The 23182-nt window shown below is 38.5% G+C and overlaps 1 protein-coding gene across 6 annotated transcripts; it reads right to left on the bottom strand.

Moving 5' to 3' along the window:
• Positions 1-347: 347 nt before the first annotated feature.
• On the bottom strand, positions 348-21107 carry LOC101850929 (putative gamma-glutamylcyclotransferase CG2811). 6 transcript variants are annotated; one of them, XM_035973503.1, is made up of 4 exons: positions 21017-21107; positions 16690-16886; positions 14677-14914; positions 348-614 (listed from the first exon to the last, which is right to left on the bottom strand). In XM_035973503.1, exons 1-4 carry the CDS (start codon positions 21099-21101, stop codon positions 532-534), a joined length of 603 nt encoding a protein of 200 aa, XP_035829396.1. In that variant the 5' UTR covers positions 21102-21107; the 3' UTR covers positions 348-531. The 6 variants fall into 6 exon arrangements, with proteins under 6 accessions (XP_035829396.1, XP_005112636.1, XP_035829399.1 ...); XM_005112579.3 differs by lacking the exons at positions 14677-14914; positions 16690-16886; positions 21017-21107 and adding exons at positions 5037-5296; positions 6324-6552; positions 10045-10337 and having other exon boundaries at positions 351-614; XM_035973504.1 differs by lacking the exon at positions 348-614 and adding an exon at positions 6373-6552.
• Positions 21108-23182: the final 2075 nt, after the last annotated feature.

Below are 23182 nucleotides of genomic sequence, written 5' to 3'. Positions count from 1 at the left end.
TTAAAATTTGTGTACAGTGACGAAGAGCTGGTGAAAAAACACCCAGAAAACCTCTCCTGTTAACAGGAATTTCATGTTGAACAGAAACTAATAAAATTACATCAAGTGTTTAAATTTGCCCGCACTGCCTTCTGGCTGAGAAGTATGATTCCCACATGTCGTACCTGGTACAGATTTTCTTTGATTTAGGTGCATTATTGCTACATATATATAGAAAGGTTGCTCGAATAGAAGAAAAAAAAATCATGGATTTTTGTTTCTTTCTGTCAACCACTGTTTTTTAAATTATAAATTATTCTTTTAAAAAATCATTTTTTCAAATGCTGTGTTTTTATGCCCACATCGACATAATTTAGAACATTTCGGAGGCGGGCTTCTGACCCTGGGCTGGTGGGGATACAACATCCCAAGACAAAGTTAGAAAAATTCTTTAAAAATTCTCCCCGCTCTGGAACTCTGGAATTGTACTTGAGTCTCCTGCGTGTCACACAAAGCACCGAACCGCGCACTACAGACGCTATTTAACTGTGCTCAATTTAAGCAGACTCCACTGAATGTATAGAAGAAACGCTCCTCACAACTATCATAAATCGTCCAAGCAGTGCACGTCTTCACTGAAAATAAAGGGGAAAAAAAATGTTTAAGCCTTTTGTCTCAACAACAGGACTATGGCTGTACTGTAACAAGAAGTGCTTGGATTTATCACACTTATCACTATCAATACGATTAGGTTATTTAAGTTTAAGAGGTGGGACCTCCAAATTTAACGTCCATCTCCGATAGGAACGAACCAAAAGGATTGACAGCCTTGAAAACTCCACAAAACCACTTGAGTATGTAGTATGTTCAAGAATGCCCCCTCTGGGATTCAAATCATCCACTCAGTAGTAGAGTAAGATACCAACTGTGCTAATGGGGCACCCTGACTGTAACAAACTGTAGTGAGATTCCTAATACATTAACATGTATGCGTGTGTACATTCAACCTATATTTAATTATAAAAGGAAGACAAGAAAGGTCTATCATGAAGGGAAAAAGAAGACAGGATAATACAGCACTAGCAAAAATATCATGCATATAGTTGAACAGATTTTCAGGTCTTATATTTTTTCTCTACTTAAAGGTATACATTCTCAGTATAGTCCAGTCCATTTATAACAGCCTCTGATCTTCGATATAACAGAGATAAATCAAATCCCCCTTTTTTTTTCTCTACAAGTGTAAGTAATATGAACCAGGCTATAACAGGGTCCAATCAGCACAGACTCGGAAATAACAGTGATCTTGCAGAGCATGAACTTGTTTTCGATCCGTCAAATTACATGTATCAAAATCTGTCTCAGCCAAGATTTTTCGCCTGTTTGTATGGTCGCTTGCCTAAACACAAACTTTCAAAGCCATAACCCAACCCCTCATGATCGATTCCTTCTCAGTGTTAGCAAAACAACCCACTGGGAAAGGATCAGCGCTAATCGAATACTTATGTGCAATAATATGGTACTGGTAGTTTCCCTTGATAATTGTTATAACATGTCTCGCTTATAACACGGAAAAACTGCTGGTCCCGTCAGTCCTGTTAGATCTATATCTGAGTTTGACTGAACATGTATTTGATACACACAGGTAACAATCAAAATTTGTACATAACGAAAAGATTTCTGCATTCTGCCGATTTTCTTTCCTTATATGTGTGTGCTACACGTATCTGAGCTTTTTTTAGAGCATCTGGGCAGAGAAATCAGTGAAGAACCATGATTGCTGATGTCTGTTTCAGATATATGGCTCTTGAAGAAGATTGCAAACTGGTTATACTAACACTAAAACCATCCAATAAATAACATTCACAATTTTAATACATCATTGGTTGGTGTATGGATGCACAGAACAAAAGTGGAATTGTACCTTTTAAGAATGGGAAGGCTTTGTTTGAGAAACATGTAGGCCTACAACAAAGAAATCTAAGAAAAAAAAGAAAGGAAACTTTGCCCACACGGGAATCGAACTCAGGTCTTTTGCATGCAACTTCTAGAGCACAGATGCCTGCAGTGTCACGTTTGATGTATTGACATTGGGTACTTTTGACTGAGTAAAGAGAAGCACATCGACACAATGATGGTCATTTAGCGGTGGAAAAAGTAAGACAGACAGACAGCAACAACAGAAGGAAAGTGAAAAAGTAGGACCTACCAGTGGCACCCTCCAAACACCCGCAACATTATGTGCTTAATTATGACTGTCAACAAGACTGAATTCATGTATGATCAGACAATACAAAAGATTGAGATCTTTTATTCAGCGAAAGACAGACACCGGGATTTACAGGAACAGAATCTAGTACATGCTACGCGGCACAACGATCATTTGGTTGTTGTAACAGTTATACAGCGCTTGCAACACAAATGCACAAATAGCTAATTTCAGTACAGAAGATGAGAGGTGTTACTACCAGAGAGTAACAAATAGAGAAAAAGGAGATGACATAAGAACAATAGATGTTCGATCGTGAATAGGACAGAATGAGCAAACCACAGCAGAGCACCAGCCAACCGTTGACCACAGTGATTGAAATTGGTTATACATAATAATAAATATATATTATATATATATATATGTAGATGTCGTAGTAATAGCTAGGTCATGGCACAGTAGTACACATTGTCATTGTCATTCATTATTGTCGTGTGTCAAAAATACAAGGTTTTCAGGGGAAGCAAAAACTATACACATCTAAATCTGGGCAGTGCAGTATGTGTGTCAAGACAAACTGTTTAATTGGTCTATATATATCCGTTATTATTATAAAAAGAGGAATAAGACTAAGACCTGTAGATGCACCTCATCAACTTCTACTTGATAATACTAGATTTATACCTTTTAAGAAAGTTTGACATTACATTATAATGCCGAACAGTAGCAACAAGATGATTGCCATGATGTGTGTTTGTTTGAGTAAAGAGAAGTACATTGACACAATAATGGTTTTTAAGTGAAGGGCAAAGGTAAGACGGATAGACAGCACAAAAGAGGGAAAGAAAAGGAATAGGACCTACCACTACTACCACTGACACCCTCCAACTCCAACCACCCACAAAGACAGAAACAACCGAGGGAAAGAACAGAAGTGGGACCTGTCCTACCGCCCATGGATAGCCACGAAACAAGTCATGTGTCTTCCAATTTTTGTCTGTTTAGACCGGAGTAGTTGAGGTTTTTCTTTACTTCTAGTAGAGGTTATGCAACTGCATACGGTCATATGAGCGCCAGAAGATTAGAGGTGTTACAAGAGAGTAACAAACATAAAAAAGAAGGAGGGGAAATAAGGACCATAGATCTTTGATAGGAAAGAAGAAGCAAACCACACCAGAGCACTCGCCAACCACCCACGTAGTTGAGGTTTGTTAGGGATGCTTTCACAACAGCTATATTCAGAGGTCCCTCGTATAAGTCTTAAGTGAACACAAAGTTATTTTGCAGTCATAATTAAACCATTAAAAAAAAAACATAATGAGATTCCTTCTCCTTTCCATGAGTCCACGTTTGGTGAAAGTGAGATTCATAGTAAATGATCTTAGATTATATTAAAGAGTAACCTGAGAGCACTAAACATACAGCACAGTATTAGTATATGATGATGCTTAAGAGCAGAGGAAAGTGACTCTGACAGTGGTATTAGACCTAGAGGGCTTCTAGCATCATATGGTCACCTGACACAGACTCTAACAGAGGTGCCATCTGGCTACGAAAAAAAAATCCTGAACTCTTCGGGCCCCGTGGAAAAGGGTGCGTGGGGACTCAGAATTTATGGATCATGTTGTCTAATGTATCTTGTTTTACAACTTAAAAAACCCCCCAAAGTCTACTAATATGGCAAGCGTAAAAGATATTAAAATACAATTAAAAGCAAGAGTATAATACTGTTACAAACTTCAGATTTATCTGTAAAACCAGCATCTGTATGTTCTCACTGAAAATATGGCACAGTCAACTGATTGTCTGCAGTGACAATAAAGGTTTAATGTGAAGATGTTTAAATTAAATCCCTTCAACTCACAGCTTAGTGAAAATTAACTCTTCTCCGAGGGGGGTAAACCCACTACGCCGGGGCCTTTTTTTGGTGCTAAATCTAAAAATGACAAAAACATCATTAAATGGGTCATCAAATCGAAAGTAGCAAACCTATTTAGATAGTTCTTCATCTAATGAATGAACTTCTGGAAAAAGAGACCTGTTTTCGGCAATTGCTGAAAAGTAATTTGATTTTGAAGTCGTCGTAAAGGAATGTGCCCGCACCGCTGTCAGTGGCTCACCGGCACCGACTGTGAGCCGCTGGGAGCGGTCTGCCGGAGATAAAAAGAGTTAAAAAGGGCACTAATAAAACACAAAATAAAGTCCTGAAATGTTAAAAGGATATTGAAAAAAAATTAATATACCAAAACTGCTCTCATTTTTCTCTACCGCAATACAACACCGACGTGGGAGTCTAGGTCTTTGTTTGTTTGTTGGATTAAAGAGAAGCACATTGACTCAATAGTAGTTGCCTAGGTCTTATCTCATCTTTGAAACCTTCTAGTTCATATCAATACAAAAAACAATCAGACTTCTTGATATTTATGAAAAATAAAAATACACTACTGAATACGACCTGCCCTTATTTTTTAATGAATACTATCAACATTATTTTGATATCATGAAATAATATTTGAGACAACTCATCTGCCATTTCCTTTCGAATCGAAGTAGACCCTTAATTGAAAGCAAACTTCCCTTGTTTGTATGAGAATTTTCTGGATCTTAACCAGAATATGATCTATTATGCCATACATATTGTAAACCAACCATAAATTAGAATTTCTGACTAGGTACAAGTACAATTAAAACATTTAAACTTACTGAAAAGCCTAAAGACAGTAGAATTAACATATGAAACAGCCTAAGAACAATGAATTCATTCATTACAATCTATCACTCTGCAAAACATGTCACTAGTCGTCAGTCCGGTAAAGCCGTGACACGAGCTTCCTCTTTTCGTTTATACCTTTCATCGTAAGGCACGTGATCCTTTGATTCCGAGGTATAGTTCTCCAGGAACTGCAACTCCAACATCTCCGGTTTATATTTGGGCAAGAAGTAAATCCAGCACTCCTTGGTCTGTGGGGGGTCTAACTTCTCCCCGTTCTTGTCCTGGGTCATCAGAACTGTCGCCACCTCACGACGATAAAAGTCAGGGTGACTCTCAAATGCATCCAGAAATGCCAGCATTGAGTCATCAACCTCGTAAACTTCTCCCAGCACTTGCTGAAAAAAAAAAATACACATGAAGTATGTTGAAGAATTTTAAATAAGGAGACAGGGTAACTATCAACGCAACAGATTGAGATGCCTGCTGTAGCACTCAGTTGTTTTGAAATATTGGGTAAAATCTCGAATTTTTCACAACAGTGTGTTTCTGACTCCCCAACTTCAAGTGACTATAATTTTGGAACCAAATCAGCTAGACTGATACAATTTTCACCCATTTGTAAGACTTGAACAGATTTGTAATTTGATACCTACAGTGTTATATTGTCAAAATGTGATATCAGACTCATTTTGTCGTGTTCCTGCACGATTTCGACGACTCCATATATATATATGCGCCATCCCTAGACTACAAAAACATGGTTAACCCTGACACAACAGCTTTAAAGGAAGCCGAGAAATATACCCTCGGTTCTAATTTCAGTACACTTGCAACACAATAAGGTCATATATAAGTGCCGAAGATTGGGAGTTACAAGAGAGTAACAAATACAAAAAAGGTGAAGACGATATAAAGATGATAGATGTTTGATAGGAAAGAAGGAGCAAACCACACCAGAGCACCCACAAACCACCCATGTGATTTGGTTTATCGACCTATCGTGAGTTCAAAAGGTGAAACAACAAAGTGCTTTGCACAGCTCACAATTGTCTTTTTCATCATTCTATAGTTAGCTCAAGTCATTTCTGTTTTTAGACAGATTTAAGAGAAGTGTCTAGAAGTGTCAAGTATATTTTGAGCAGTAAAAATTCATACACTACTGACTCATGATAATTTCCATTCACTTTTCTTTGAGAAGTCACCTAAGCTTTCACTGACAATGCCAGGGTGAGTAGAAATTCATACACTCGGGCAACATAACTTTTTTGCTTAAAAAACAAAACAAACAACTTCCCCCCCCCCCCCCCCCCCACACACACACACACACACACATTGTATCCACACACACCCGTTGACCCCACCTTCATCCCAGCTCTCCAATGAAGTTTTCTCAAGTAAGTTACAAGGAAAACATGCACTCACCGACCCCTGTCCCTCAAGAAGGAGCAAGAACGGAATGCCGTACTGCGATGCAACAACCAGTGGGTATTTCTTTGCTGTGCAGCCTCTTCCAACAAATGTGGCTGTCCCGTTGTTTGGGTCTTTCATCACATATTCATTTCGCTCCCCCTGCTTCAGTGTTCCATATGAGAATATGATATGGCTTCCAGACATGGTGCTCTTTTTATTTGAGGGTACGAAGAAACTGACTCTGTGAAACAGGCAAAAGGCTGGTTATAATAAATGCATTTTTATAAATTAAATAGCAAACATTCACACTCTACTCTAGAGCATGCTCCGTGTATTTTACAACTTTTATTTAAAACCAAGCAGACCCTAGAACACTCAAAAACGTTCTCGGCTTCCCAGGAAACATACTGTGCACAGCGCCAAGTGCTCAAACACGAACAAAATTACAGGATCTTTGACCGTTGACAGTCTGGGTGAAGTGAGGAAAAGTGTAAAGTGCACTTCCCATGTACACAACGTTGGGTTCCCAAACAGAGTTGAACTCACTGAAGTCATTTTCCGTTAAAAACATGGGATGGCCGCCAGTTCTGTGAGAGGGTTCGCGTGGAAAACGCACAATCGTCATTAATGCTAATAGCATCTATAAAAATGCTGCTAAAAGACGTGCGTAGCCTTTCGTTTCGTTCCACATGAAAGTCGGTAGATAACTTTTCGATCCACAGCATTTTTAGTTAAGTGACTACTAAGATTGCTGTGTTGTAAATTGCAGTGATTGTATATACGGCGCCTCATTTTCTTGCGTAAATTTGTTGAACATTTTGTTGAAACTTAAAAAAAAAAATCAGGACAAATAATCTAGTACAGATAGGCACTTGGACTTTGGTATGCTAATTGTTCTTGTGTTGTTCCTGATTGTGTCAAAAGGGCATCGCAGTCGGTTGAATAGTTAAGATTTTATATAATTTTGGAAACCTTTGATCTTGAGTCTTCGGTGCTTGCATACAGTGGAGTCCACTTATAACGAGTCCTGAAATAACGAGTCCTGAAATAACGAAGTCTGTTATAAAGACACTATTCTAAAACCCTATTTTTTCCCCTTCTTTATCTTTCTAGATAAAATACTGCTACTGCGCAATCAGAAACACGTGAGTCGGTTATAGCGGAATATTGCTGCTGCTGTGCACAGCGCACTGATCAATTAAACATATAAAACCTCTCCAGTTGTGAAAGTTGTTGGTGATCAAGCGAAACAAAGAATGGAAGAGCCCACGCAAACCAACAATGAAGGCCGGAGCGAATGAGTGGGGAGGTTGTGGCATGCGCAGACAGGCACAAGGCATCGCGTGAAAGGCCAGCCCAGTCTAGATTATCTAGGCATACCGTTCCTCTCACTTCTCTGGCACGGGATGGAGGAGTTACAATGCTGTGATAGCCTAGATGGAGTGAATGTGTGTCGTGTGCAAGCAGACGCACCGTACCACAGGGTGTGGTGGGGTGGAGGACAACACAGCGGGCGAGTTAGCCTACAGCCAGAGCCCCTTCTTTCTGATCGCAAACGCCGAGCTGTCAACATTGCTAGTGCCAGAGAAAGAAACCTGATTCGATTTTTTTTATCAAGTAGGACCTAGAGATCATGTTGAACAAAATAATCATCAGGGGAAATACAAAAAGGAATAAACAGAACACCAAACTCATAGATTAGGCCAATTTTACATTTTCCCTTGAATTTATTACTGGATCCCTTATAACGAGAATCCTGCTATAACGGACATTTTGCACCGGTCCCCTCCCTCTCGTTACAGGATTCCACTGTAGTAAAATCCTACAGTTTTAAGTGATTTAAACCTGTTTTTTCCGCTTGTTGGGCAATTTTCTCCAAATTGTTCTTCCCTTTTGGCTCAACACCTTTTACGTCCATTGAAAAACACATAAACATGGATTTTACTGAAAATCATATCCAAGAAAATTAGAATTTGAGGAACTTTACAAGCTTTGGAAGTCACCAAAATTTGGAGGTCATTTTACGTAATTTTACTTCTAACATACAAAGAAAGTTTTGGATTGGAACCCACAGGGCAAGAGATCAAGGGGAAGACTTCGTGGAACTTGGAGAAGAATCACAGAAATCAATGTACAGAAACGTGGGAAGACATGGAATAACATCAAGAGGCTAGCCCAGGATAGAGAAAAGTGGGGGGTGTTTGTCCGTGGCCTATACCCTGATGCAGGGTGAGAAAGGCAATGATGATGATGACTAGGCCATCCCCACCTTCTTCAATCGTAAGCATCTCGAATTTTATTCAACATAGCACGAGTGTTTTTTCATCAAAATCAAGATAAAAGAATAAGCTTCAATATAATACCACAATAATTCCATATGTACCCCAAAAATTTGACGAGAGCCTGATTCTACCATGTTATGACACATTAAAATGTGTTTGTCTCATACAAAAATGCTGTTGCACTTTTTGTGGCAAACACAGATTTGCGTTGAATCCTATTCTCTATTATTTACTGGTATTATTTTACATTCACATGAAAGGCCGCGGATAGCCTCCTGTGGCTATTCGGACTAAAAACTCCAATGCGCGAGCGTAACAAAAGGTGTCAAGCGGACAGGAGGCAATTCGACCTTAGCCTTCCTCGGTTTCTACGATTTGGCCAAAATTTTCGACACAAATTATGAAAAGTATATTATTATAGTGACTTTAAATTTTAAAAGAGAACTACAGTAGCAAAATCTGAAAAACTACACAAAAAAGACAAACAGGGAAACGGCAATCTGAGCTCAAAGTCAAAGCAGTGAAAAAAATTGAAAATCAAAGTGTCGGTCAGAACAACAAGATAACTCTATCAATAGGTAGTCTACTAAACCCGCTTTATTTAACAAGACAAGACGGACAAAATCATTGATCAATTTTAAGTCCAGTTAGAAATTAAGAAGAGAAAAGTAAAGACCATTCCAAGGGGAACAAAAGTAAGTCATCCAAAGTCACAATGGTCTATTTTAAAGGAAAAATCTTTTCCAACAGTGTATCATGTATGCTTTACGTGATGTTCAAAGAAAATCAGGAAAACAATACATTTATATTCTGATAGTGTTATACGGGGTTCCCATTGGGGATGGGATCGGGGGTCAAGTCGGGGGCGATCGCCCCACTCGTCGCCTGAAAACAAACGGGTTTGTTTTTGAGTCGACTAGTCGGGCGCGATCGGCTTTGCAGCCTCAATCTGGCCAGCAAACCGCCCCGACCAGACCCTAAAATGAGCACCCTGTATTACATCCACTCATTGGAGTTTGAGTCCGAATAGCCACGGAAGGCTATTCAGACTCGAGTCCGAATAGCCACTTCCCACATGAAAATCTGCCTGGTCCATGTCATTATCATATTCTCACTCTTCGAAATCTAGATCTAGATCTAGATATCTAGAATCTAGATTCTATTTTTTTTTTAAATGCTTCGCCACAAGATCCGATCTAGATCTAGAATCTATATCTAGATCTAGACTAGATCTAGATTAGATCTAGACTACGCCACCCTCAGTGGCCTCACTGAGCCTCAGTAGTCTCAGGACTCTGGAAATTTTTCAGGTTGGCCGAGTGTTGTTTCACTCGGTTCCACCAGAATTATAGAAAATAATAGGCCTACTGCAGGCCTACCAGTGTACCAGACTGCCCAAACTAAACTTCAAAATCAAGTCTATTCAAGCCACCGACTTATTCTTGTCTTACCTCTCCGCTCTCCTTTTTTCAGTTGACACAGGGCAAAAACAACCCGCCCTCAGATTCAGTCATCAGTCACAACAAATTCAAACTGATTTCTAGCTTACTCCTTATTGTAGGCACAGACAAAGCTGGTTGCTGTACACCATGTTATACTGAAGTACGGTTATGATACTGGTGGTTTTTCATGAGGGTGTTCTCTTAATATTTTAGTTAGCATAATTAGCATCACAGTAGTCAGGCAGAAAAACAAAACAACAATAGCGTCCGTCCAGTGGAACCAATGTGTCGATCTAGCAGGTCAAATAGTTTAGCAGTAAAAAATGTTTCCCCCAACACTTTCGAAGCATCGTCATTTTTGGGGGGCTTTAGTATCTTAAGTTTCATAATAATTTAATCAACACAGTAAATTAAATAACATGTATTTTATTTATAAGTTCAGTTGAAAGAATTGTGATAAACAATATGCTACTAAACATTTGAAAACTCCCCTGAAGTGAGAGCTGGTGTTGAAGTGGAGGGGCAAGTTTAATGTGTTTCGACGAATTCTCGCATCTGTATAGCAGAGAGCTAAATGCAGTTCTTTCTCCTAAAGTCGGGAACATTAATTGATAACCTGGTCGGAAAATGTGTTTTTGCTTTTTTTACGCGATGAAAAACAAAGGTCATTGGTTATCTATTTTTACAGTGGAACTCGGATTCAACGAAATCGTCGGGCCTGACCTTCAATTTCGTTGAATCTGAGTGTTCGTTAAATTGAACATGAGGTTTTGGAGTTGATTAAATTACAGGCACTGAATAAGTAATGTGCAATGTATTAGACTTCTTCAATCAAAAGTACATTGTAGTTTGGTTTCAAATGAGATCCATTTCTGTTTCTTTGATGCCATTACCATACCTATGAGATGCCCAAAAATTCTAGGAATTAAAATGCACAGAACGCTACCAAACACACGCTTTGTCCGATCAGTTTAAATGCACGCCTGTGTCATATCTATCATCTATAATGTACTATTTGCCAAACAATTTGTGTTGCTAAGTATTCGCCTAGCATATGGCTACGTTTGATTCTACAGACTAGACCAGCGCGCAATTAATTACGTAGACCATGTCAAGATTAGCTTATTTATCATTGTAATATTGATCAGTAGCCAGGGAGAAAAATTACTGTGAGTACAGTGATTGTGATGCGTTTGTAACTCTACTTTCAGTTTTAGTGAGAGTTTTATGGCACTCGCAATACAATAAGGTCATATAAGTGCCAGAAGATTAGAGGTGTTACATGAGAGTAACAAACATAAAAAACAAGGAGGAAAGATCAGGACGATAGATGTTTGATAGGAAAGAAGGAGCAAACCACACCAGAGCACCCACAAACCACCCACGTAACTCACTACTGACTACTGACGCCCATCAACGACCAAACCTCTTATTGTGCCTGCTCCCCCCAGCACACAAAAACACACACATACACACACACACACACACACACACACACACACACACACAGATGTGGCCATCCGTCCGACCCCCACACATGTTAAGACACCTGTGCCTGCTAACAAACGTATGTGTGTATGGAAGAAGGCCGCTGATTGGTCGTATAAGAATAAACATTAACAGGCCTACATGTGGCGAGTGAGTGAACATTTGTATTTGTGTGTGTGTGTCGTGAACGTGCTTGTTTAGGTGCTTTCTCCCACCTCCCCTCTATCCTTTTCAACCCCTCCTCTCTTCCCTCTCTCATCTATCGTATACACATTGGTAGGCCTACATATATTTAAAATATTAACAGGTTGATTTTCAAACATAATATTATAATCTATCTAGCATGCACAAAGCGAAACACGCACATAACAAACAGATTATCAAGTCTAAATTTTTTCCGTCTTGTACATAATTTGTAAGAACATTTAGTAGCCGTATTTCACTTTGCCTGTTCTGAACAGCGATCAGAAATGTAAAAAAACCCCCACCAAAACAACCCAAAAACAACCAATAATAAAGACTCTCTTTGAGGAAAGAACACTATTCTCATCACCTTACATTGTGAAAAAAATTAAAATCAAACAAACATCCAAAGAATTTCTTCAGGAATGTTGTAAAACTCTTTTATTAGTATTAGTACTGAATAAAACAAAAGAAACAAAACATATGCTAGAACATTCATATATAGGACAACAAACTATTCCTTGAGGTGTATCCCACAGTCGGGGTATAGGAGCAAGCAAAAACCCATGCACAACGCAGGGAAGAAGTACACTAATAAAATACAAGATAAATAGTATGGAAGTAAGGGTATATATATATAATATATCACTGCACCTGACCTACTGCTACGGCCTATATAAAAGGTTAATCCACAAGGTAGACTCAAAAATAGTACAACAGTCTGAATAATAATAATTATAACTTTCTTCTACGGATTATGCGATTGTGAAGAACTGCCATTGAGATATTTACCTACACCAACATATGCTCATTTCCTGACATTCTGAACAAAAGCTGAGGCTACAATTTACGGCAAAGCATAGATTTAGTTCATGAGTAATGGAAAAACAGGGGACAGGAAATTAAACACATTATTAATCATGGTGGGTGGAAGAAAGTTTCAATACATAGAGGATTAGCCTTATATTACAAATCAATTTGTCAACTAGACAAAAGCAAATTTTCTGCACTCAGAGTCAGGGGTTAGTGAACCATAGTATTCTTGCCTGTGAAAAAAGAGAATTAAACATCTTTTTGAATTGAGTTTTTACGCTCCCATCAACACAATTTAGATCATTTAGGAGGCGGGCCTCTGAATCTGCCTGTCAGGGTCAATCTGGGCTGAGAGGAATACAACAGCCCAACAGAAACACTGAAATACGTGATAACAATTTTCTCCCAACTCGGGAAACAAACTCGGGTGTCCTGTGTGCGACAGTGAAGAACCTAACCACTACGCAACAGATGCCAGTCGTCTTGCCTATGACTAGTTTGATGTACCAACATATTTTTAAAGAGACCACCTTCCACCCACCATGCCTGCTTGACCAAAGGAAACATGAAGTAAGAAGCACTACATGTAGTATACTGGTGAGAGAGTTTCAATGAAAAAAAGCAGGAATTCCTTCCGTAGTTGCCCGCCGCTGTAGGTGGTAGACCCGAACAACTGCTGAGAGCAGAATTTTAATTAGCCGCATTTGCTTTTCAGAATAATTTGGTGGATTCTTTCTTACTTTGTCGTTAAAGTATCTTTGATGAAAAAAAAATAGAAAAGGATGTTCCAACAGACAAAAAAAATATGGGGCAAGCATTGCTTGCTGAACTTATATTCACTACCCTCCCATTGACTGGTTTATGTTGTTATTTTGAATTAAGACAAATTTTTCTACAAGAAGTTCAAACAATTGTAAAGTATCTCATGATTCATACCCCTCCCCCCCTCCAAAAGAAAAAAAAACGATTTTTTTAAAATAATAAAACTCACAACACACACCAAAAAAAAAAAACCAAAGTAAAGAACATAACCAAAAATTTAAGAACTAGATAACAATATTCTTCAATATTTTTAATGAAAAGTGAAGAATGAAAAGAAACACTATGCCCATTAAATCATTCATTCATTCATAAGGCACTTGTTCAAACTGCATATATCACAGTATAATTAGACTCTTTGCATTGAAATAGACACATATTTTTAATTTTGTTTTTATCGTACCGTAGATCCGAAAGTATTTGCAAAAAACATACATATTATGTATAAATTATACACATGCAAGGCCTCCACACCAATACTCAGACAGCCCATTTTAACAAAACATAAAAGAACCAGAAAATATTGACAAGTAATTCTACTACTATATATTATAGCAGTTGCATGTGTTCCAAGGGTATAAAGGGGGAGAAAAATTGGCAGTGTGCAAAACAGCAAAAACAATACATTCACAGCCACAGAACTAAGGAAGGCTAAATTACAGTCGAACCTGCCATAACAGCTAGAGCTGTATAAAACAGCCACCTTTACAAATGGACACTTTCCATTTCCCCCCTTGCGTTTTTTAAATACAATTTAACACAACCTAGCATCATAAGGCTGAAATAAAACCTGAAAAGAACACAAACAACAGTAAAACTGGCATGACTGCAGATTCGAAAAACCTGTAGATCAGGAGGCTTGTGGATAAGCAATTGATTTTTCCCAAAGCTGTTTCATCTCCATTATCATCTTAACTCTTTCTGTGCATGGGGTTTAGATCAGAATTTGTTGAGATTCCTACCCTTGGTAAAATTGTGATCAAGGGTTTTAAATAAACATCATACATCTAGCACGCACATGGTGAAATTGGCAGGGCGTGGAAATCTTTTCATAAATGTACAATTTTGCTACGCACATGTTTCAAATACAAAGATATTACAGTGCAGACCACAATTACACCCAAATCTGGAAGAACCGCTGGATTTTTTTCTGTTTAGCCGGGTTTTTTATTTAGAGAGGTCGCTCTCTATGATATATATGATAATATAGAGCCCTGGCAAGAGAGTTTTAATTATATAATTCATGCTTTAAATAAGACAAATTCAATCATTACACAGGAATATGGAATTTATCTATAGCACCAGTGCGATCTTTCCGCCGTGTATACGGAGTCTGACCTTCAGAGCAGCTGTTGTAGTCCTCCACGTGTGGCAAGCTCAGCATCTCTGGCGTGTACTCATGCTGGAAATAAACCCAGCAGTCCAGCGTGTAGAGCTCACTCAGTTCCTCTTTGCTTGCACCATGTGTGACATTCACGGCTGCCAGCTGTCTGCGATACAACGTCGGGTGAACTTCAAACTTGTCGAGGAATTCCAACATTTGCTCGTCAATTTCAAACACTTCTCCTTTGACATTCTGCATAGAATAAGGGATTTTTAATGTAGCTATGCATGCTACTGTGCAGTCTAAACATAGTTCATCCAAAAACAGTGGTTAGCTGAAAAATGATAAAATCCACAATTTTTTTCTTCTTCTATTTGAGCAATTACCTCTCTAAACCGAAAACCCGGCTAAATCAAAGAAAATCAAGTGGTCCCGCAGATTTTAGTACAAGCAGACTCATAAAAGGTGAAAATTTTACGAGTCTACACTTCCTATGTAAACCACCGTTCTTCCAGGCCCGGAGTCTATAAGACTATAGTCATACATCTAATCCAAGTTAGGAATTGTGAATGTACGACTTGTCTTGTCCTTTTTAAGTAAAAGGTTAGGAAGAAATAAAGGAAGAGATTATAACGAGAAATACCAATGAATGTAGGCAGAGCTCTTCCATGGTTACAGGATTTTTCAGCTAAAGAAGTGAGCATCGTTCCGTGATCAAAGAGTTAATCCTATCTGTACGCCCTGGGGTCATTTTTGTACCCCTGGGGTTGTATTCTTCACATTTAAGAATACTTCTAGTATGAAGATCTCTTTGAAACTTTCAGTATTTCTCCAAAAATCATTTTGGCAGACTGCTATGTGGATTAATGAGCAAATTTCCTCTTTGGAAAGTGGCGGCACAGAGTTCTCCATGTCGTATGGATATGATAGTAATACACGACGTACGGATATGGTTAAAGAAGAAAACCCTTGCTGAATAAAAATTATCTGTACTAAATCACAGGAAAGAAAAACCACATCCTTATTCCTTTGGAAACTGAGACAGCCTTACACAAAGTGGGGGTTTTTTTCCCCTCGAAATCCCTACAAAAAGCGAATTCCCAAAAGAAAGAACATAATCTAAAACATACAAAATGCTTCAAATCTTAGCCCTTGAAAAACGTGAGAATGAAAAAACACGATTTGAGATTACTGAGGTGTTGATTCGACTACATCTTTTCTTACCAAAGACAAATTTCCGAATTCTATAACAATCTGGTTCCACCTAACCAGAGCAATAGAAATTGTGAAACTAAAGTAATAAAAGAAATACAAATTTAATATTGCTTGAACTGTTGTGTTATTTAGGAGTTGACCGTCACTTTGTTAAAGGCATAGTACATTCTTCAAAACCCATTTTACAGTCAAAGTGGGTTGGAAAAACAACTTCACCGAGATAGACCTACATACATTATATAAGTCATAGACTTAACATTATAATGAATTATTTATAGTAAAGTCCACTTTAACCTGAATCAGCAGAGCTGCCAATTTTCTTTGGTTTTGCTGAGTTTTCGGGTTAGAGAGGTTGTTCAAACAGAAGAAACACATAGAAAATTAATTTAACCATTTTCAGTTTAGGTGGACTCCTCTGAATTACTGTTATTAATAAAGCACTGGTCTAGATGACATAACATATTTAGCTGCACACACCTGATCTCACAAAACATTTCCTGGTTTTCCGTCTACACCATCATCTTAAAAGACAGTGATTGATTTAACTTGAACAACATTTTTCCTGATGACCTTCAAGTACCCAGATAATTCACTTCTGAGTACATAAGACACGTTTAATGTTTTGCTTATTATAAAAAAATCGAAACCCGTCGAAGAAAAACCAATAAGCTATCATTGTCTTCATTTCAGACATCATCAGTAGGGCCTATCCTGTACATGATGGAGACAAGAGATAACGATAACGCCGGAAAAAAAAAATGACGATGGACAATGACATTTTCAGAATGAACAACTAAGTAAATTATGCTTACCTTTCCTTCCCCCTCAGCGAGAAGCAAGTAGGGCATGCCGTACTGGGACCCTATGATCAGTGGATACTTTTTTGTTGTATGTCCCGTACCAATGAAAGTAGCCTTTCCATTCCCTGGATCATGCATCACTGCAGCGTTGGGCTGACCCTCTTTTAGGGTCCCATATGAGAACAAGAAGTGTTTGTGAGACATGATTCCTGAGGAAAAAAAAAACCTCACGAGTTTAAGCTCAATAGGCACGACCAATTTAGATTAATGATTTTACAAATTTCCTTCATCTCCTTACATTTAATTGAGTCCAAGACCAGTTGAGACATTTACTGAAGTGGCTTCCTTCGAATTAAACACCTTGAAGTTGAAGATCTTTTTATATTGTCAGCCTTAACTGTGAGTTAACCAAACTAGTTCTCAAGATCTTATCTTTACAAGTACAGTCGAACCTGTGTAAGACGGCCACCCATTGTCAAAGAGAAAAGTGGTCGTATAAGACAGGTGGCCATCCAAGGCAGGACGGATTAAGATGAAGAAAACAAACCATTCCTTTCTGAGGTCCCAACCGAAAGTAGTCTCATTGTTGTTGTTGTTGATATTGTTGTTGTTGTTGTTTTTGCAGGGGGGGGGGGTTCTTTTGTTGCTGCTTTTGTGCAAGGGTGACAATAAAACGAAATGGACCAAGCGCTATGGTAAAACAAACACACAGGTCACCACCACTCGGAGAACGAGCGACACTTTTGTCACAAGTTCATGTTGACGTCCATGGTTATTTTGTTACAGACTGGGTAAAAAGTGATCACTTATCTCACTTACGATTTGTGTATGAGTTCTGGGCGGGGCTTATGGGTTAAGAGGGATCACACGCTTTAAATTACCTCACCAGCAGCTGAAAATTTGTTACCTATTGGTCAACAATAGGAGGGGCCTACACAACATGATCGGTTGGAGGGACTATCTAACAATAACGACAGGAGATTGGATTATGACGGATCGCCCACAGCGCCAGGGGCCAATGCATGATTTATGACAAAACGTAATGGTGTCACTAAGGTGGCTGTCTAAGACAGGTGTTATTGTTTGGTGTGATAGGGGTTGTGTGTTGAAATATGGTGGCCGCGGCCGCGCTGGACAGGTGCCCGTTTTACACAGTTAAATTATATAGAAAAAACGCAAGAGGGAAAATGGAAAGTGGCTGTTAGTACAGATGGTCGTCTTATAGAAGTGGCCATCAGGGCAGGGTCAACTGTATACAGAATCTATATTGTATCTTTAGGAGACAAAGACAAAGAATAGAAATCTAGAAGTCAAAGTACTGAACATAATCTGGTAGTCTCAACGTCAGGTGTCTATGATGCAAACGTGATTACCAATACGAGTTACTGTGAGGTCTGCTTTTAAACTGAATACGGTTAATCCAAAAACAACAGTAAATCTTAAAAAATCAAACCGGTCCCAGATTTTTCTCTTCATTTCAAGCAACCTCTTTATACCCAAAACCCACCTAAACTAAAGAAAGTCTGGCGATCCCAAGGATTTATCGGTTTCTGCGGACTACACTGTGCATTTCTATGCCATGACATCACTATCTTCTTAAATTTTTAGTCCAGGCTTTAATATGACCTGTTCAATGTGGCCCCCAGGCTGTCTCAGACTTAAATTAAAGGCTTGAGGCCCAGCTCCTTGTAATGATAAATTGTTCAAAAGTTGGATGCTCTCTAACGTTTGTTAAACAAACCATTATGTGTAACAGCAAAATTATTTTTATAATTGGCCAATTTGACAATGGATTGGATACCCATTCCAGAAATCACTTGCTGCTCGATATTCTTATTTGTGCGATCCACTCCAGATTTTGAAGAGGCTAGCTGGAACACAAAATCCCTTTAAAATTTGCCGCTATACAGGATTAAATTTAGTGTGCAAAATTTTAGAAATAATTTATCCTGGCTCATGAAGAACCTGATTTGATGTAATACATTTCTGACATGTCAGCTAGCAACATACAATAAAACATCGTTATACCGCCTACCTTAGAACTAGCATGAATGAAGTTAGCGGTACAGCAGGGCTGGCGGTACAATGAGGTTTTCATGTCTTCTGTTAAATACATGTGGCACTGACTGTCCAACGTCAAAGGAACTTGTTTACCAATCACTAAATGAAGTAATGTCGAGTTACCCCCCTTCAATTTGTCACTTAGATATGAGCATGAGTCCTCACTAAATAAAAGCCCCACGGGAATTCACCAGCCTGTAGTTATAGGGCTGATATCTGCATGAAGACGCCAGACATTTTGCCAGGGGTCCGAGATGGCGAGGTTCCTATAAGGTTCTCCAGGCCACTTAAAAATGTAATTCCATTTTTATATAATACAGACCAAGGCCTAAATAGAATAGCATTTTCATAATGAGCGCATCAAATTTAGTCACATTCACCCAGGGAGCGAATTTTGATGCTCAATTACAAAGTTATCTTATATTTTAATTTACATTACACATTGTGTTGTTGTTTGCTTACAGCACACTTCATGACTACATCTGTTCATATTGCCTGAAATCTATATACAAGACAAGGGTAGGATGGGCTGGGAGGGAGCAAATTCGGTGAAAAGCGTTTGATTTAGTCTTACGCCTAGCTTGTAGACGTGTGTCAAAATTGTCAAGCAACCACCAAAACGATGTGCCATGCGCCTTGTGTAGCCTAGTGTTTACTGTGTGTTCTTCTGTCAGCAGTCGCATGGCGGTACAACAAGGTCATTTTACAGTAGTTAATAAAGACTGTACAACTGCGACAGTTCGCGGATGGCGGTGTAAAGGCGCAAATAATATGCTTAATTGTGGAGGAATCGTTTTCATTGACAAAACCTGGCGGTAAACGGGGCTGACGGTACAACAGGGGGTCGGTACAGCGAGGTTTGACAGTAATTGTAAATAGATTGTCAATGGTGAACCTGAAGTCGTTGGTATCAAAATCAAAGAAATCCAGCTTAGTCTCAAGGTGCACATATATATAGAGATCAAAGCCTTTACACATTGCCCATAAAGGGTGTATGGCGACTTTGGTTGAAAGACACTGTTCTTCTCTTTCTTTTTTCTTTATTGAGATACAGACCTACGAATGTCTTTGAAAGATTAAAATCCTTAAAGACTACAACAGTAGCATATTAGATCAAGAGAGAGGGTGCACAAAGATTTTATGTCATTTTGCAAACAGTTATCAAGCGACTACACAGACTGACTTGTGTTTTTAAAAAAAAGACAAATCTCAGAACAACATTCAAGAACCAGCTGAAAGAGCAGACCTAAAAGTTGTCAGCGGGATCTGATGAATCCATGTGTTTCACTTTAAATGTGCGGTGACACGTCGTTTGTTCAAATGTTTCAATATAGAAGCCTCTTTTTGTTTCTTTGCATCGAGCGACAAAAACATGGTTGTCAAAGAGAGCTCTTTGATGCAAGTAAAGAGAAATCTCCCAAATCAAAAGAGAATTTGAACGCCAGGTTGGAATCGAGGTGCTAATTAAACAATTTCACCACCTCGACTGGAATAGAACATGTTATTGTTTAATGAATGTAGTCAGATAAAACAGAACAGTTCTTGAACCTGTATTCGACAAAGCTAGGCTGCAGCTGAGGCTTATAAATAGGTCTAAAGAAAGTAGTAGTGGCTACGACTACATCTAGTGGTTGCAAGGAATAATACAACAGAACTAATAGTATAAAAAGTACATGGTGGTAATTTTCAAGATACTGAACTGTCAATACCGAATACTAATACGTACTGTCATGACTCGATACAACGAAAAACAGTGTACCTTGAATTTATTTGACCGCTCTAAAAAGACTCTTAAGAAAACTTTAATAACAGTGTTTAGTTTTAGTAAGATTTCATGATGCTTGCAACTGCAGAAGTTCATACAAGCGCCAAGGGGTGGATGTCAAAATAGAAGTCCCAACGGGAAATCAGGCTACTCTTCTGCTCACCTCTCTGGACTCAACATCACAAATAAAGTACTCTGCTTTGACTGTCAAGGCACCTCGGAAATATCAGTTCACAAGAGAGTGACAAACATACAAAAGAAGTAGAGGAAAATGACGATAGTACGGATGAGCAAAGAAAAAGCAGCAGTTCCCCCATGTGTTGTTCCGGCACAGTTGCACGATGTATGAGCATGACATTTGATAATTCATGAGCCCATTTTACGATTCTACGTGTGCATTTTAATATCCCACGGTGTCTGTTCACCCTGCTTATATAGCATCGATGCCTGAGTAAGCCATGGTTTTAACAATCAAATGGATATTAGACACTATTACTTTAATGTATATTTTACCTGTTCGGACAGTAACAACCCTGGTCTTTATATTCGCCCAAAAAATGTTCACTTTAAAAAACTGCGAAATCAACCACGCCCCCATGGCACTTCCGTCATCGACTCTTCAGCAGTTTTGGTCGGTTTCTTGTCTCGTTGAAAAATATTATTATTCTGTCTATTCTATTAATTAATTAAAAATTTTTTAGGAGGGGGGGGGGGGTTGTCTACAGGAATGGAGACTATTCACAATGTGCTTAAAGCTATTTTCGACAAATACCTAACGATAGGCCTGCTGTTTCCAAAGTGAGCGTTATCTTTTTCTGACATATAATGTTTGTGAGACGATAATAAGGTGGGGGGGGGGGAAGTGCTCGTACGGTGGCCCTGTTTATCAGAATAGTAATTTTTAAAAATAAAAAGCATTAATTACCGTTGTTATCGTACTGCTGTAATAGTTAACATATTGCCCCCCCCCCTCCCCCACTCCGCCCCCATTCCCTCCCTTACCCCCCTGAAAAAAGCAGGCATCAATTCTTGAAAAAGAATTTATTTTATCAACTTAGGAAAACAAGTTAGAGCTGTCAATTTTCAGGATTTCACTAGTAACGCTAACGTTAATATTGGGAACTTTTGAACATTTCTTTAGTTGATTCTTTCAGATCATAATTAATTTCTTTCGTAAACATGAGAAAAATTTAAAAATGCAGGGGAAAGTAATCTTATTCCTTATTTAGAGGTCAAGATTATTGCAGTTGCTTCCCTTGGTTAATCTTTCATCTTGCTGACAAGTTTGTAACCTCAAAAGATCGTCAGCAGCGGTAGAAGGTATGTGTTGATGAAAATGGAATTATTTAAAAGCCAGCCCAGTTCTTAATGTTAGTGTGCACCACAACCCGATAATGAGGAGACACTTTTGACGCTCTGCGCTGAAAATGTAAGAAATTAAGAAATTGAGTTATCGTGGAAGTTCAGAAATGCAAGTTCGTTGTTGTTGGTTCCATATCCTGTGTCATCTGGGCTCATATCTCAGACATCTGTCCAGTAGGCTAATAGATCTAGATCTATATATCTAGATTTATTTAGATCATCTAGATTCTAGATCTAGATCTAGATCTAGATATATTCTAGGCCTACCTTTGTTATAATACATTATGTACTTTTTCTGTCTAGATCTAGATCTAGGTCTCTATATCTAGAATCTAGATCTAGATCTAGATCTAGAAAGCTTTAGCCTAAAGAGGCTGTGGAAATTTTAATCTACAGTCTAGAATCTAGAAAATCTAATCTAGATTCTACTTCTAAATCCTCTTTATTTTTTAAAAATTAGAGTTAGTTTAAGTTAAAGATACATTATATTAATGCACAGCTTGGAACCTCAAAGTTTATAGTCTTTTCAATTTCAATGTATTATTAGATAGAGGACTTGAGAACTTATTTTCCTCCAATAGGCCTTATCTTTTGTGTATGCTGTGGAACAAGTCTAGATTATATCTTGTTTCAACGACGTTTCAGTTTGGTTATACTATCGGCTACTTGGTCTTGTTCCAAGAAGAGCTAAAATCTAGAGCTATTCTAGATTATCTAGTTTCTGCTTACTTGGTGTAGTCTAAGTTTTATATATTATATTATATCCTAGGCCTACACGACATTGTGCGGCATAACAACAACCAGGTATTATAAATATATTGATGGAAAGGAACAAGATTAGATTTAGATTTCTCGAGTCAAGATCTATGTCATTCTACAGTCTACGCGAATTTCATGTAGATCTAGATATAGATTTAGACCCAGTGACCAGATTATAGATCTAGAATCTAATCAGCAAGTTGTCCTGAACGCACCCTATATTTTGCTTACAATGAGGTCGATCACGCTCTGCGGATTTGCCGCTATGCGAAAATTGCAAAAAATGCCTTCCAGGGAGGGTGCACTGCATTGATGGAAATACAGTATATATAATTAGATCTGTGATTTTGGTAACTGTTAGCGATAGACTTTTGAAGAGAGGGGACCAGGGGAAGGACGGTAGTTGAGCATTATCCTCAGTTTTTATGCACCACGTAGCACAGCTTAAATGAGTTGGGAAACGGCCAACGAGAGACGAAGAAGAACTACTGCAAGTGATTATACTATCTATCTATCTATCTATCTATCTATCTATCTATCTATCTATCTATCTATCTA

This window comes from Aplysia californica, unplaced genomic scaffold (genome assembly GCF_000002075.1).
Source record: "Aplysia californica isolate F4 #8 unplaced genomic scaffold, AplCal3.0 scaffold01326, whole genome shotgun sequence".
In the NCBI taxonomy this organism is placed as follows: Eukaryota; Metazoa; Mollusca; class Gastropoda; order Aplysiida; family Aplysiidae; genus Aplysia; species Aplysia californica.
The sequence above is the reverse complement of the archived record's forward strand: the minus strand, read 5'-3'. Positions and strand labels throughout refer to the sequence as shown.